This window comes from Sapajus apella, unplaced genomic scaffold (genome assembly GCF_009761245.1).
Source record: "Sapajus apella isolate SASKATOON/1434 unplaced genomic scaffold, GSC_monkey_1.0 scaffold74, whole genome shotgun sequence".
Lineage (NCBI taxonomy): Eukaryota > Metazoa > Chordata > Mammalia > Primates > Cebidae > Sapajus > Sapajus apella.
The window spans coordinates 9,617,968-9,632,149 of NW_022437014.1; the positions used below are offsets into that span (position 1 = coordinate 9,617,968).

Below are 14,182 nucleotides of genomic sequence, written 5' to 3' on the forward strand. Positions count from 1 at the left end.
TTTTTTTTTTTTTTTTTGAGACAGTCTCACTCTGTCACCCAGGCTGAAGTGCAGTGGCACGATCTCGGCTTACTACAACCTCCGCCTCCCAGGTTCAGGTGATCCTCCCACCTCAGCCTCCCAAGTAGCTGGGATTACAGGTGGCCGCCACTGCACCTGGCTAATTTTTGTATTTTGGGTAGAGATGGGGTTTTGCTATGTTGGCCAGGCTGGTCTCCAACTCCTTACCTCAAGGGATCCGCCTGCCTCGGCCTCCCAAAGTGCTGGGATTACAGGCGTGAGCCACTGCACCTGGGCAGAACCTCCATACTGTTTTCCATAGCAGCTGCAGGTACATTCACTTTTGTAACCTAGCCTTTTTCCACTTAAAAATATTTTTTGAGCATTTTTGCACATCGTTAATATTCTTCTCATTTGATACAGTTTTCAATAACCACATAGGAATCCATAGTTAGCTTATCTAATCCTCCATGATGATAGACAACTCCATGCTGACAAACATCCTCTTAGATAAAAGTTTACATTCATTGTTTCCTCAGTATAAATATCCTCAGGATAAATTTCCTCAAGATAACAATTCCTGAGTCAAAAACCATGACTATATTTTACAACTAATCAAGGTGTGATCAACATACCATCAACTGCATATATTTAAAGTGCATTTATCCCTCAGTCCAGGACCCCTGGGGTTACCAAAACCATGGATGCTCAAGTTCCTTATACAAAAGGAACATCCTCCATATACTTTTTTAAACTTAAAATGCCATCCACCATGAACCCATATACTTTAAATCGTATCTAGATTACTTACTATACAATGTAGATGATATGAAAATAGTTGTTATATTATATTGCTTAGGGAATAACAAAAAGGAAAAAAAAGTCTGTATGTGTTCAGTACGGATGCAACCATCCATTTTTTCCCCAAATATCTTCCATCTGTGGTTGGTCACATTCATGGATACAAAACACATGGATATGGAGGATCCACCGTACATAATTTGATGAGTTTTTACATATGTATACAACCGTGAAACCATTACCACAGTCAAGATAGTGAATAAACCCTTCAGCCCCGAAAGCTTTCTAGTGCCCTTTGCAATCCTTCCTTCTGCTCCTCACCTGCTGGGTCATGTGGTAAGTGTATGTTCTACTCTTTAAGAAACTGCCACACTTTTCCAAAGTGGTTGTACCATTTTACATTCTTACCAACCATGTATGAGAGTTCCAGCTTCTTCACATCCTCATCAATGATTGGCATGATCAGTCTTCCTAATTTTAGACATTCTAATAGGTATGTAGCAGTATCTTGCTGTGGTTTTAATTTGCATTTTCCTAACAACCAACAATGTTGAACATCTTTTCATGTGCTCATATACCCTCCATACATCTTCTTTTGTAAAATACATTTAGATCTTTTCTCCATTTTTTAATATTGGAGGTTTTGCTATTAAGTTTTAAGACTTTTTTAATATTCTGGATAAAAGCCCTTTATCAGATATGTGACTTGCAAATATATTCTCTGCCTTGTCTTTTCATTCTCTTCACAGTACTCTCAAATGTCAGATGTTCTCAATTTTGATGAAGTCCAATTTACCAACTTTTTTTTTCTTTTATGGATTGTGCTTTTTGTGTCATCTAACCCAAGGTCACAAAAATTTTCTTCCATGTTTTCTTCTAGAAGTTTTATAATCTTAAGTTTTACATTTAGTTCTACATTTATATTAGTTTTATATCTAGTTCCATTTTGAGTTAATTTAATGATGTGTCAATTTAGGTTAGGTTTATTGACTGTAATGATGTTCAGCTGGTGCAGAATGTTGATAGTTGGGTAGGCTGGGTGTGATGGCAGGAGGAACTCTCTGTAGTTTATGCTCCATTTTGCTGTGAACCTAAAACTGATTTGAAATTCACAAGTCATTATCACATTCACTCTCTGTTGTACATTCTGTGGATTTTGACAAGTATATAATCACATGTATCCATCATTATAGTACCATACAAAGTAGAGCCACTGCCATAAAAATCTTCTGTTCTCTGCCTATTCATTCCTTCCCTCTCCCTAACACCTAGACAGACACCACTAACCTTTTTACTGCCTCCATAATTTTGCCTTCTCCAGAATGTCATAAAGATGAGATTGTACAGTATATAGCCTTTTCAGATTGGCTTCACTTAGTAATATGTGTTTAAGTTTACTCTGTGTCTTTTTGTGGCTTGGTAGCTCATAGCTCATTTTTTTTTTCTTTTTATTCCTTTTTTTTTTTTTTTTTTTTTTTTTTGAGAAGGAGTCTTGCTCTGTTGCCCAGGCTGGAGTGCAGTGGCACAATCTTGGCTCACTACAACCTCTGCCTCCCAGGTTCAGTTGATTCTCCTGTAGCTGGGACTACAGGTGGGTGCCACCACACCTGGCTAATTTTTGTATTTTTAGTAGAGATGGGAGCTTTACCATATTGGTCAGGCTGGTCTTGAACTCCTGACCTTGTGATCCACCCACCTCGGCCTCCCAAAGTGTTAGGATTACAGACATGAGCCACCTCGCCCAGCCCGCTCATTTCTTTTTAGTACTGAATAATATTCCATTGCTTGGATGTACCGCAGATTACCCATTTACTTACTGAGGGACATGTTAGTTGCTTCCAATTTTTGGTACCTATGAATAAGGCCACCATAAACAACCATGTGCAGGTTTTTGTGTGGACATAAGTTTTCAACTCATTTGGGTAAATACCAAGATTTCTGATTTCTGCATCATATGGTAAGATTGTATTTATATTGGTTTGCTTTCATGTATTTTTTAAAAAAATACATTGAAGCTTTTACTTTTGTTGTCAAATATGTCAGCCTTTACTTTCATAATTTCTGACCTCTGTGTTAATTAAAAAGTTTTTCCACCTCAAAACTGTATAAATCTCTTCTACTTTCTTCTAGTAGTGCACTGGTTTCATTTTATTTTTACATTTCAAACTTTGTTTTATTTTGACACAAGGCAGATGTCTAACTTTATTTTTCCTTGGCTTTCTTTTCACTTCCCTAGTTACACACGATTCCCTCCAACTATGTGACCCACATGACAACTCCAAAGGAGTTTCCATTTTGCTCATAAGAAAGCTAGGACAGAGAGGTAACTCATCACATTTAAAGTTACATAGCCATTCATTTTCATAGGCAAGCTTCAAACCCAGATCTTTTGATGCCAAGTCCTGTTCTCTTTCCACCACAGCCTTGGTACTCAAAGTATGGTCCATGGATAGGTAGCAATGGCAATACTCAAGAGCCTGTTAGAAATGTAGAGTCATGGGCCCCATCCTATACCCACCGAATCAGAATCTGTATTTCTGTCAGGTTGGAGAAGTACTGCAATGTGTACTGTTTCCCCAGATTTAGGGCACATCAGAGTCACCTAGGGCATCTGTTCAGCTCTAGTCTCCTCAATATTTTTTTAAAATATATTTTTAAACAAAAAATAAAGATGGAGTTTCACCATGATGGCCAGGCTGGTCTTGAACTCCTGACCTCAAGTGATCCACCCACCTCGGCCTCCCAAAGTGCTAGGATTACAGGTGTGAACCACTGCGCCCGGCCATCTCCTCAATATTTTAAAACTCACTAGGTCTGGACTGAGGACCAGGAATCTGCATTTTAACAAGCATCCCAGGTCATAAATCCATATATGCAGGCGGCCCCATGGATCACACTTGAGAAATACTCTGAAACAACTGAGAAATATTCCTAAGCTATAACTGAGGACACCAAAGGTGATTATGTCCCCCAATCTCATCTTAGATAAGTGAGTGTCCTTTTAACCTAGAAAAGAAAGAGCTAGGCTGGGTGCCGTGGCTCACGCTGTAATCCCAGCCCTTTGGGAGGCCGAGGCAGGTGGATCACCTGAGGTCAGGAGTTCGAGACCAGCCTGGCCAACATGGAAAAACCCCATTTCTACTAAAATACAAAAATTAGCTGGGCTTCGTTGGGGGCGCCTGTAGTTTCAGCTACTCGGGAAGCTGAGGCAGGAGAATCACCTGAACTCGGGAGGCGGAGGTTGCAGTGAGCCGAGATCGCGCCACTGCACTCCAGCCCGGGCGACAGTGCGAGACTCCGTCTCAAAAAGAAAAAAAAAGAAGAAACAGCTAGGCGGTGACAATAACTCATGTGTCAATATGTGGAAATAAGATTGTAATAATGAGGATAATGTAATAATGAGGGTAACGACTAAACTTTCGGCTTTACAGAAAATCAAATAAAGAAAACTAAGGGGAAAAGGCCTTTAGTTGATCCAGAATTTAGTGACGGCAATGTGGAGAAGTAGGAGAAACAGCTACTCAAATAGATTCCAGTCCACTTCCCCTTCTTAAGATTGTGTCAATTATGCCGGTGAGCCTAGGTCTCTTGGCCTGTAAAATGGAGTCATAGCGACCCGCCCTGGGAAGACAGAACCTGCCTGTCCACTTTCTGAACTTTTCATCCCCAGTATTGACGTCCCGAGGCCTGAATGAGTAAACATTCCAGGAGATGGAGCATTCTCTGGAGGCTTGCTTTGGGCAGCGCAGATTTACCCGGAAGCCGATGCCACCTGGCGAGAGTTGGGACCCCGGCGACCAGACTGGGGCCCTGGGCATGACCAGTCAGCGCCATCCTACCCGGGAGACACCTTCTCCCCTCCCAGTCCTCTAGACTGACCCCGTCATCAATAATTCATTAAGAACCTCCTCTCCATTGGCTGACGCTTCCACCCCTCGCTGGCAGAGGTCCAATCAGGAAGGACCTGAGAGAGCTCCTCTGAATAGTGAGCGAGCGCACGTGACGTAGCGGCCGAGGATTGGCTGTGGCAGCGCGAGGCGGGGCCGGGCTCGGGCGGCGGCTAGCGCGGCTGGGGAGACTCTATGCGAGCCGGGGAGGGTAGAACCCGGAGTAGGGTCCCAGCCGAGCGTGGACTGGCGGCAGGATGTTCAGCTGGCTGGGGCGGCAGGCTGGCGGCCGCGAGCGCGCCGGTGGCGCGGACGCGGTGCAGACGGTGACTGGCGGGCTGCGCTCGCTCTACCTGCGCAAGGTGCTGCCGCTGGAGGAGGCGTACCGCTTCCACGAGTTCCACTCGCCCGCGCTGGAGGACGCCGACTTCGAGAACAAGCCCATGATCCTGCTGGTGGGCCAGTACAGCACCGGCAAGACCACCTTCATCAGGTACGCCGCCGCCCCTCGCCCGGCCCCCGCCCGGCGCCGCCTTCCCCGCGTGTGCGCCGCGGGCTGCCGCCTCCCGCCGCTGCCCCTCCCTGCGGGCGCGACCTCGGGGACCCCTCCCTGAGCGCGGCGCTCGGTGCCCTCGGCCCCGCCCCGGCTGGCCGGCCTCGGGCGCTGGAGGGTCCCATGAACCCGCGCCCTGCACGCTCCGAGCCCTCTTTCCTTGCGGTTCGGAAGGCTTTGCTCCTGCTGGCCTTGCCCCGTCGCCCTGGCCGGAGGCCTCAAGGGAGGGAGGGGCGCGAGCCAGAATCGGCATCTTCTGGACAAGGGAGTGACGCCTAGGGATGCAAATGGGGGCAGAGGCGTGGGGTATCCGAATGGCCACAGAGTCCTAGTTGGAGAGTAAGCTCCCAGCACATAACTATTTATTGAACACATGAATGGCAGCAGGAGAGGGTATCGCCCAGGCCCCCTTCCTTTGAGGTCTTTACGTGCCACCCCAGTGTTCTGGGGAGGGGATAAAGAGGCCGCCTTCCTTCAGCTCATGCACAGCCTTTAGTAGGAAGTGAACTGCGGCATGTAGCAGCGGCACCAGCCTGTGGAACTAAGGGGGAGTGTCATATTACTATTTGTTAGTTTCCATTTCTTAGGTGGGTCATTCCCTCTTCGCTCACCCTTGACAACTGAAAATATTTGTCATGCTTACCGTGTTTCTAAAAGCACACAATCACTGTACGTGCCCTGTGGTTCAAATCATATAGTTTCATCTGAAGTGACTTCAGCTGGGAAGTAATTTACACAAAAACAGATTGGTTTGTTAATCACCTGTTTTATTTCTAAAGCAGCCAGCATAGTTAGGTTCACTTTTTTTGGTAAGAAGACTTGTTTTTCTGACTTAAACCATGTATCAGTTGAAACAAAGCGCTAATCATTTAAGGTTTTGGTCCAGGGTTTTGGAAATTGTAACAATCTCTTCATCATTTGATGTTCAACAGGTGTTCAGAAAACTGCATCTATATTTGGATACATGCCATTTCTGTTAAGCAGCGACCTCTTTTTCTCCACTCCAGTGACCTAAATAGTTCCTACAAATAGAGTAGTTGTCACTACAGGAAATATGTTTAATCCAGGCCTCAAGATACGTTGTAAATGAATTCTGCAAAGCAAACATACTGTGTGTTGAAATGTCGCTCTAGACAATAAATTAATTGAGTGTGAAGGAAGACCGAAGAAAGGAATTTCAAAATTGCTTTATTTGGTGCTTATGAACAAGACAAAAATAGAATTAAATACATCACCGAGACACTCAGAATGAACCATAGCTGTATTACAGTAACTGGTACCTTGAAAGATGACAAACAGATGTCACACTTAAGGTCTTGGTAATACTGACTAGTTTTTAGGTACTTGGGATAATAAATGGCCAAGTGGTACACAGATGGGAAGTGGTACTGTTGAAACATACAAAGAAGGGTGTGTATTTTTGTAATTTAGTGGTGGCATGTTCCCACACCCTCAGCATTTCCTCCTGTTTGTCTGCCGTGAGGTCCTTGTTGTGCCCAGGTGTCATCAGGGAGGTAGCCCCATCAAGACACTGTGCCACTGTTTACAATAGCAAAGACTTGGAACCAACCCAAATGCCCATCAGTGATAGACTGGATAAAGAAAATGTGGCACATATACACCATGGAATACTATGCAGCCATAAAAAAGGATGAGTTCATGTCCTTTGCAGGGAAACAGATGAAGCTGGAAACCATCATTCTCTGTAAACTGACACAAGAACAGAAAACCAAACACTGCCTCTTCTCATAAGTGGGTGTTGAATGATTAGAACACATGGACACAAGGAGGGGAACATCACACACCAGGGCCTGTTGGGGGGTTGGGGGGCTAGGGGAGTGACAGCAGGGGGTGAGGGGATTGGGGAGGGATAACATTAGGAGAAATACCTAATGTAGATGACAGGGGGATGGATGCAGCACCTATGTAACAATCCCACACGATCTGCACATGTACCCCAGAACTTAAAGTATTTTAAAAGAGAGAGAGAAAAAAAAAGAGATGCTGTGCCTACCGGAGTTAATGCAGCCCCCTCTCTGCCCCCATAGACTAGACAGCTAGCCAGCCTGATTATCAGCTTATGGGAAGATGAATACAACTCACAGGAACATGAATTTATCTTTTGTATTTTTCCAGATTTCTCTCTCATCGTATTCTCACTCCTCTCTGTTTTATTATTTGGAGAAATTTGTGGAGTAACTAAGCATGGTTTTATGAAGGGTTCTGTGGTTTGACTCCTGGCAACTACCTCATCCAAATTGGTCACTTCTCAGTAGGTGCTGGAGCCATGGGCCACCCTAGGGTGAGGGAGGAGTCACCTTATCAGGAAGTCATTTGTTCTTGAGGCCTTCAACCAGCTGAGTGGCTTTGTTGTTAGGTGATATACACAAGTAGACCCATGAGGTTAGAAGAAAATCAGTGTGGGCAGGAAGCTTGGTGAGGCCACAGGAGACCTGAATTGCTTTTCAGATTGAAGCTAGGAGGAAGTGATTTAGCACCCGGGAGGAAATCCCCAAACAAAAGGGCAGCTACTCTGGAGACTTGTGCACTTGGAATTAAATATTACCCCAGACACTCAAAATGAACCGTGGATTCATCTTTAGCGGAAGGATTGGCCCAGGGTGCTCACCATCCTGGATCCTGCCTTGGTTAGAGCCTGGTTAGTGGTCTGGGTTGTTTGCTTCTAGCAATTGGGCACTAGAAGCTCATACTTGGCTGTGGGGTGCACTTAATCTACATAGCCATAGATTCTTATCTTCCTGGCTTCCTGCACATTCCAAGAGGTCACTGATCACAGAACCTGTGCTGGCATGTTGGGAAGCTTCTCTTATTGCTCTTGGCTCTTCTACCTTTGACCAGCAATGAAGAATTGGCCAGAGAAGGAGGGGAGATGGGCACTGGGGAAAGTGACCATGTCATCTTAGATACCGCACTAGCCGAGGAAGGGTAGATGTTGAGCTCAGCTGGGCTTGTGTCCAAAACAGATTTCAAAGATTCCTCCAGAAAATCCCTGGGCCCAGGTGCTGTGAAGGAAGACATTTGAAATGAATTCAAAGTACACATTTTTAAGAGCTCCACTTTCTCCCTTCCTATGCTCTGTCTCCTCTCCCCAGAAAACTTATTCTAATGAGGGAAAAAGGGAAGTCACTCAAGAAACTATATAGGCTTTAAGAGGGTAGAGACCAGGGAAATAAGGAAAGAAAAGAAATAAAAGACTCCCAGACTGGAGAGAAAAATGTAAAACTCTTTGCAGATGACATGATCTTCTATGTACAGAATCCTAAGAAACCACTTAAAAACTATTAGAACAAATAAGGGTGGCAGCGTTGCAGGATACAAGATCATTATACAAAAATCAATCATATTTCTATACCCAAACCATGAACAATCCCAAAGTAAAATCAAGAAAACAGTTTTATTTCCAGTAGCACCCAAAAGAATAAAATACCTAGGAATAAACTTAACAAAGGAGGTGTAAGACTTCTACACTGAAAACCACAAAACACTGTTGAAAAAAATTAAGAAAGACCTAAATAAATGCAAAAATGTCCTGTGTTTATGGATTAGAAGATGTTAAGACGGCAGTACTCCCCAAACTGATTTACAGATTCAGTGTAATTCCTATCAGAATCCTAGCTCCCTTTTTGGCAAAATCACAGACTGATCCTGTAATTCATGTGGAAAATCAAAGGACCCAGAACAGTCTTGAAAAAGAACAAAGTTTGGAGGAGTCACAATTACTGATTCAAAACTTAGTGCATAGCTACAGTAAACAGTTGATGTACTGGCATAAGGGCAGACATATAGACCAATGGTACAGAATTGAGATCCCAAAGATAAACCCTCACATTTATGGTCAATTGTTTTGTTTTGTTTTGTTTTGTTTTGAGACAGAGTCTTGCTCTGTTGCCCACACTGCAGTGCAGTGGCACAATCTTGGCTCACTGCAACCTCCACCTCCTGGGTTCAAGCGATTATCCTGCCTCAGCCTCCCAAGTAGCTGGGATTGCAGGCATGCGCCACCACTCCCTGCTAATTTTGTATTTTTACAAAACTCCCAACCTCAGGTGATCTGTTCACCTCCACCTCCCAAAGTGCTGGGATTACAGCTGTGAGCCAGCATGCCAAGCCCTTTGCTTTTTTTTTGTTTTTTGAGACAGTCTTGCTCTGTCATCCAGGCTGGAGTGCAGTGGCACAATCTCAGCTTACCGCAACCTCTGTCTCGTGGGTTCAAGCAATTCCCTGCCTCAGCCTCCCAAGTAGCTGGGATTACAGGTGCATGCCACCACGTCTGGCTAATTTTTGTATTTTTAGTAGAGATGGGGTTTCACCATGTTGTCCAGGCTGGTCTCGAGCTCTTGACCTCAGGTGATCCTCCCATCTTGGCCTCCCAAAATGCTGGGATTACAGTCATGAGCCACTGGACCCCTCCTGGTCAATTGATTTTTGAGAAGAGCATCAAGACAATTCAATGGGAAAAACAATAGTTCAACAAATGGTGCTAGGACAACTGGATAGCCACATGCAGACGAAATGGAGAATGACTGTTAGTGGGCGTGGCATTGCTCTTTGATGTGGTGAAGTGTTCTGAAATTGGATAATGATACAGCTAGTGCTCGACTTACGACCACGATTGGGAACGGCAGACCGGTCGTAACACGATTTGGTCGTAAGTTGCATAGACTATATGCATGCGGAGATGGTAGTGCTGCCGGAAGCTGGTCCGCACTGTCATATGCCCAGCTGGGCAACGTTTGCACTGCCAGATGTGGAGCAGTCGTGGCTAGCGATTGTGGTCGTAAAGTCGAATGGTTGTAAGTTGCATAGGTCATAAGTCGATCAATACCTGTATTGGTTGCACAACTTTGTGAATATACTAAAAACCAGAGTGCACCCTGTAAAAGAGTAAATTTTCTGGTATATGAATTATATTTCAATACAAAACCAAAACAATTCAGTCTTTCAACACTAAGCATCCTGTGATTTATTTAATTCTCATGATTCTGAAACTAGCATCAGCCAAGTAGTTTCTGCATCTATGTGCAATAATTTAAAATAAAAATGGATTCCAGAAAGAAAACAAAGTGGAAATAAGCTGAAAGAACACAAGGACAAAGGAACTAAAGAGTAAAGATGAGGGACCAGGTGCAGTGGTTCACACCTGCAATCCTGACACTTTGGGAGGCCCAGGCTAGTGGATTGCTTGAGCTCAGGAGTTAAACACCAGCCTGGGCAACATAGAGAGACCCCATCTCTACAAAAAAAAAGAAAAAAGAGTAAAGATGAGGGGAAAGAGAGTGAAAGTAGCCACCTCACAATCCCTGTATGGCTTTTCCCCTAGTATTCTTGTCAATGTATAAACATGTTCATTGTTCATAATACTCAAGTAGTTAAAATCAAGATATGATAAAAAATTTTAATAAAATTGTTGATACAGTAATTGTGTTTAAAATCTTTAAATAGGAACATTTAACTATAGTGTGTAATAGGGGAAAGGGGGCAGGGGTGCACATGTAAGGGTACAGACAAGGTTTATGGGCGGTATGAAGGATCCAGAAGTTGGAGTGGGCTGAGAGGGCAAAAACGCCTTGGACAAGAAAAAGCCTTTTTTAGGTATGATTAGAACAAGAACAAGAATCAGGAAGTGATCGGCCTGCTGCTTGGGCTCTTGCTGCAATATTATCAGAAAGCAGAACTATGCAGCTTCCTCCTTTTCCTCCAAGAATATGCCCCAGAGATGGCAAAAGGAGCCCAGCTGTGTTCAAGAAGGGATTAAAACCACAGGATGAGGAGCTCTCTCAAGGCCTGCCACAGGCAAGGCCCAGGAAATCTCTGGCCAGACACATGGATGAAAGAACTTGTAGTTGTGCTCAAAGAACTGCATTTGATGACTTTTAAGAAATTGTGAAGAATATGAAAAGTATTGGAAAACTGGAAGCAGGCAGATGTTCCGGTGATGCCGACTTGGGAGTGTCAGCATTTAGTAGGCAACATCTGGGAAATAGAAGTCCTTGCACAGGACTTCCTAAGTGAGAGGAAGCAGAACTTATGGAGACCCTAGGGGGACAGTCACCAGAGAGGTGAGCGAATTGCCTGGGAGGGTAGTGGCTCAGCATTGTCTCAGAGCTCTTTAGGTTGCAAGTGACAGAAATCCAACAGAAAATGGCTTCAGTAGAAAGATAAGCAGGGAAATGGATTCTGAATAGGAACAAAGGCCTGCTTCATTCCCTTGATAAGTTTCTAGACTCAGTAATTAAGTAAAAGCGAAATGAAAGCATCTACTAATAGGCAGCCTGGTTTGTCTATTTTTAAAGGAATAAAATCTCACGCAGAAAAATGATGGATCCTATTTAGTGGTTCTTACACTCATCCAGGCACTGGGGCTCCTGAAAATCAATCTGCTGTCCCAAATACTATACCCTTTACAGATCTCTCTAAAATATTGAGATATGTAATTTTTACAGAAAACTACACTATATTTTCAATGTACAATATAAGATCACACCTACAGATGCTAGTGTTCATTTATTCAAATGATACTGATTTCAGGGTTGGGGCCAGCCATCACAGAAAATAGTCAACAGGTCACCTCAGCTCTGAGCGACAGGGCTGTGACACTAGATACACAGGGTGGTGGAGGCATAGGAGAGACCCCTCATTCAGGCTTGCCGGTTGGAAAAGGCCTCCCTGAGGATGCAGCCTAAAAGCTGAGCCCTGAGGAATGAGCAGTGAATTAGCTGCCCAAAGAGGGCCAGGGAGTGAGGGTGGAGGGGTGTCACCCATGCGGCCCCAGTTTCTGGGGTAACTACGGGAGTAGAGCCATTGACTGAGATAGGGATCCAAGAAGAGGAAAATGGGGCATAATGATAAGTTTAGATTTAGACCTGTCATGTTTGAGCAGACACCAAGGTGGTGATGTCCTGATGTCCTTGATGGGTGAGATGTGGGTCTGGAGCTTAGGGGATTGAATATCTGGGCTGGTCTGTTGACTTGGGAGCGTCAGCATTTAGTAGCCAGCATCTGGAAAATAGAAGTCTTTGACAGGACTCTAAGTGAGAGGAAGCAGAGCTTGTGGAGACCCGGGGAGGACAGTCACCAGAGAGGTGGAGTACCTGAGAGGGTCGTGGCTCAGCACTATCTCAGAGCTCTTTAGGTTGCAGGTGAAGAAATCCAACGGAAAATGGCTTCAGTAAAAAGATACGAACGTTTTCATGAACCCCATCAGACCAGGATGTGCAAGCTTCAGGCTTGGCCAAGGACTGCAGGAGACACCAGGACTCTGTCTGCCGGCTCCACGGCCCTCCTCATGTTGGATTGCTTCTCAGGGGTGGGCAGGTGGCCACCTCCACTTCCAGCCTTGAATTGTCTAGCTCAGCAGCCCCAGTAAAAGTCTTAGGTTTGAGTCTCATTGGTTTGAGCCTGGCTATATGCCCATCCCTGAACCAGTCCCTAGGGGTAGGGGAATGAGAGGTGGGGAGTGGGGAGGTCAGCCCCAACCACATGGCCTGAGAGCTGGGGAAGGCAGCTCCTGAGGACGCTGCTACCAAGAAAAGGGGATGTGAGGCGAGTAAAGCAACAATGACCCCCACAAAAGCCAGGAAGAGAGGTGGTGGTCAGTAGTATCAGATGCTTCCAGGAAAAGGACTGAAACAGAACCAGTGGATTAGCCTTCAGGAGCCAGGTGACCTTGGCAAGAGGCATGCCTTTGAGTGGTGATGACGGAAGCCAGATGGCAGTGGGTTGAGGCATGCGTGAGATGTGAGGCGTCAAATTTTCAGCAGCTGGGCCTGGGGGAAGGAGGCTTGGGAGCAGGTATCAGGAAGATTTGCGTAAAGACAAGCACAACCTCAGCAGAATGAAAAGTGGACGGAAGGGAAGCCATAGAGAGGGAGCAGCTGGCATTTCAGAAGACACAGAGGAAACAAGACTTGGAGCAAAAGTCGTGAAGAGCAGGTCAGGGAGCTGCAGACAGGCAGGGTGGTGGCGCTGGCAGCTGCAGTCTGAGCAATGAGGCGCCGCAGGCCAGCATCTGGGCCACTCGTCACATCGTCCACATTGCTGACAAGCAGCAATGGAGTATTTGGAGAAGGGTTAAAGGGGGAAGGCTTTTCCCATCCTGACATTATCTTCCCTAACTCACGTTCAGAAGCTGACTTCTGAAAGGCGTTCAGTATACTTTTCGAAACCTTGAACCAGAAGGTTGTGGTTCTTTCTGCTCATGGCTGTGCATCAGAATCACTTGGAGGCCATTTGACACTGATTCCAGGGCCCCATCTCAGATCTCTTGAGTCAAAATCTCTGTGGGTCAGGCTCTAAAAGCTGTTGTTGTTTTTCTAAACTGTCTCTCAGAGTAATTCTTATGCACCCTTCCCTAGGAAATATTTGGGAACTAGATGGAGGAATGGAAGAGGGCTAGCCTCAACCCAGAAAAGGGAGGCTAACTTTGCTGAACTTTCCATCCGATCCAAACTCCATCTTTTCACATTTTTATCAGTGACTTAGATGAAGACATAGAAATCATGCTCACAAAACTGAGGATTATCTAATAAATATAATAAATGGGATTCTTTTTTACTTAATATGATATGATGAGCATTTTCTTATGTCATTAAATAGTCTTCAAAAATAATTTCAACGACTGCATCATCATCTATAGTACAGGTTGGAACATTTAGGTTGTTTCTGTTTTTATGCTGTTATACATATTGTTGCAATGAACAAAATGAACATTTTTTGCCATAAATCTTTGTATTTCTGGGTTTGTTTTTTTTTTTTTCCTTAGAATAGCCTAAGCATAAATTAGTGCCTCAATAAATACATATATAAGAGGCTGGGCACATCAGCTCATACCTGTGGTCAGCCCAGGTGGTCGAACTTCAGTCTGGGTAACAGAGTAAGACCTTGTTTCAAAAAAATATATATATATATATTATATAATATA

The 14,182-nt window shown here is 44.6% G+C and overlaps 1 protein-coding gene across 1 annotated transcript in view; it reads left to right on the forward strand.

The window, feature by feature from the left end:
• The first annotated feature begins 4,845 nt into the window (after positions 1–4,845).
• EHD4 (EH domain containing 4) overlaps positions 4,846–14,182 on the forward strand; it is an 83,642-nt gene continuing 74,305 nt past the window's right edge. The window contains exon 1 of the mRNA XM_032251204.1: positions 4,846–5,181. Coding sequence (XP_032107095.1) covers positions 4,946–5,181 — 236 coding nt within the window. The 5' untranslated portion in view covers positions 4,846–4,945. The remainder of the gene's footprint in view (positions 5,182–14,182) is intronic.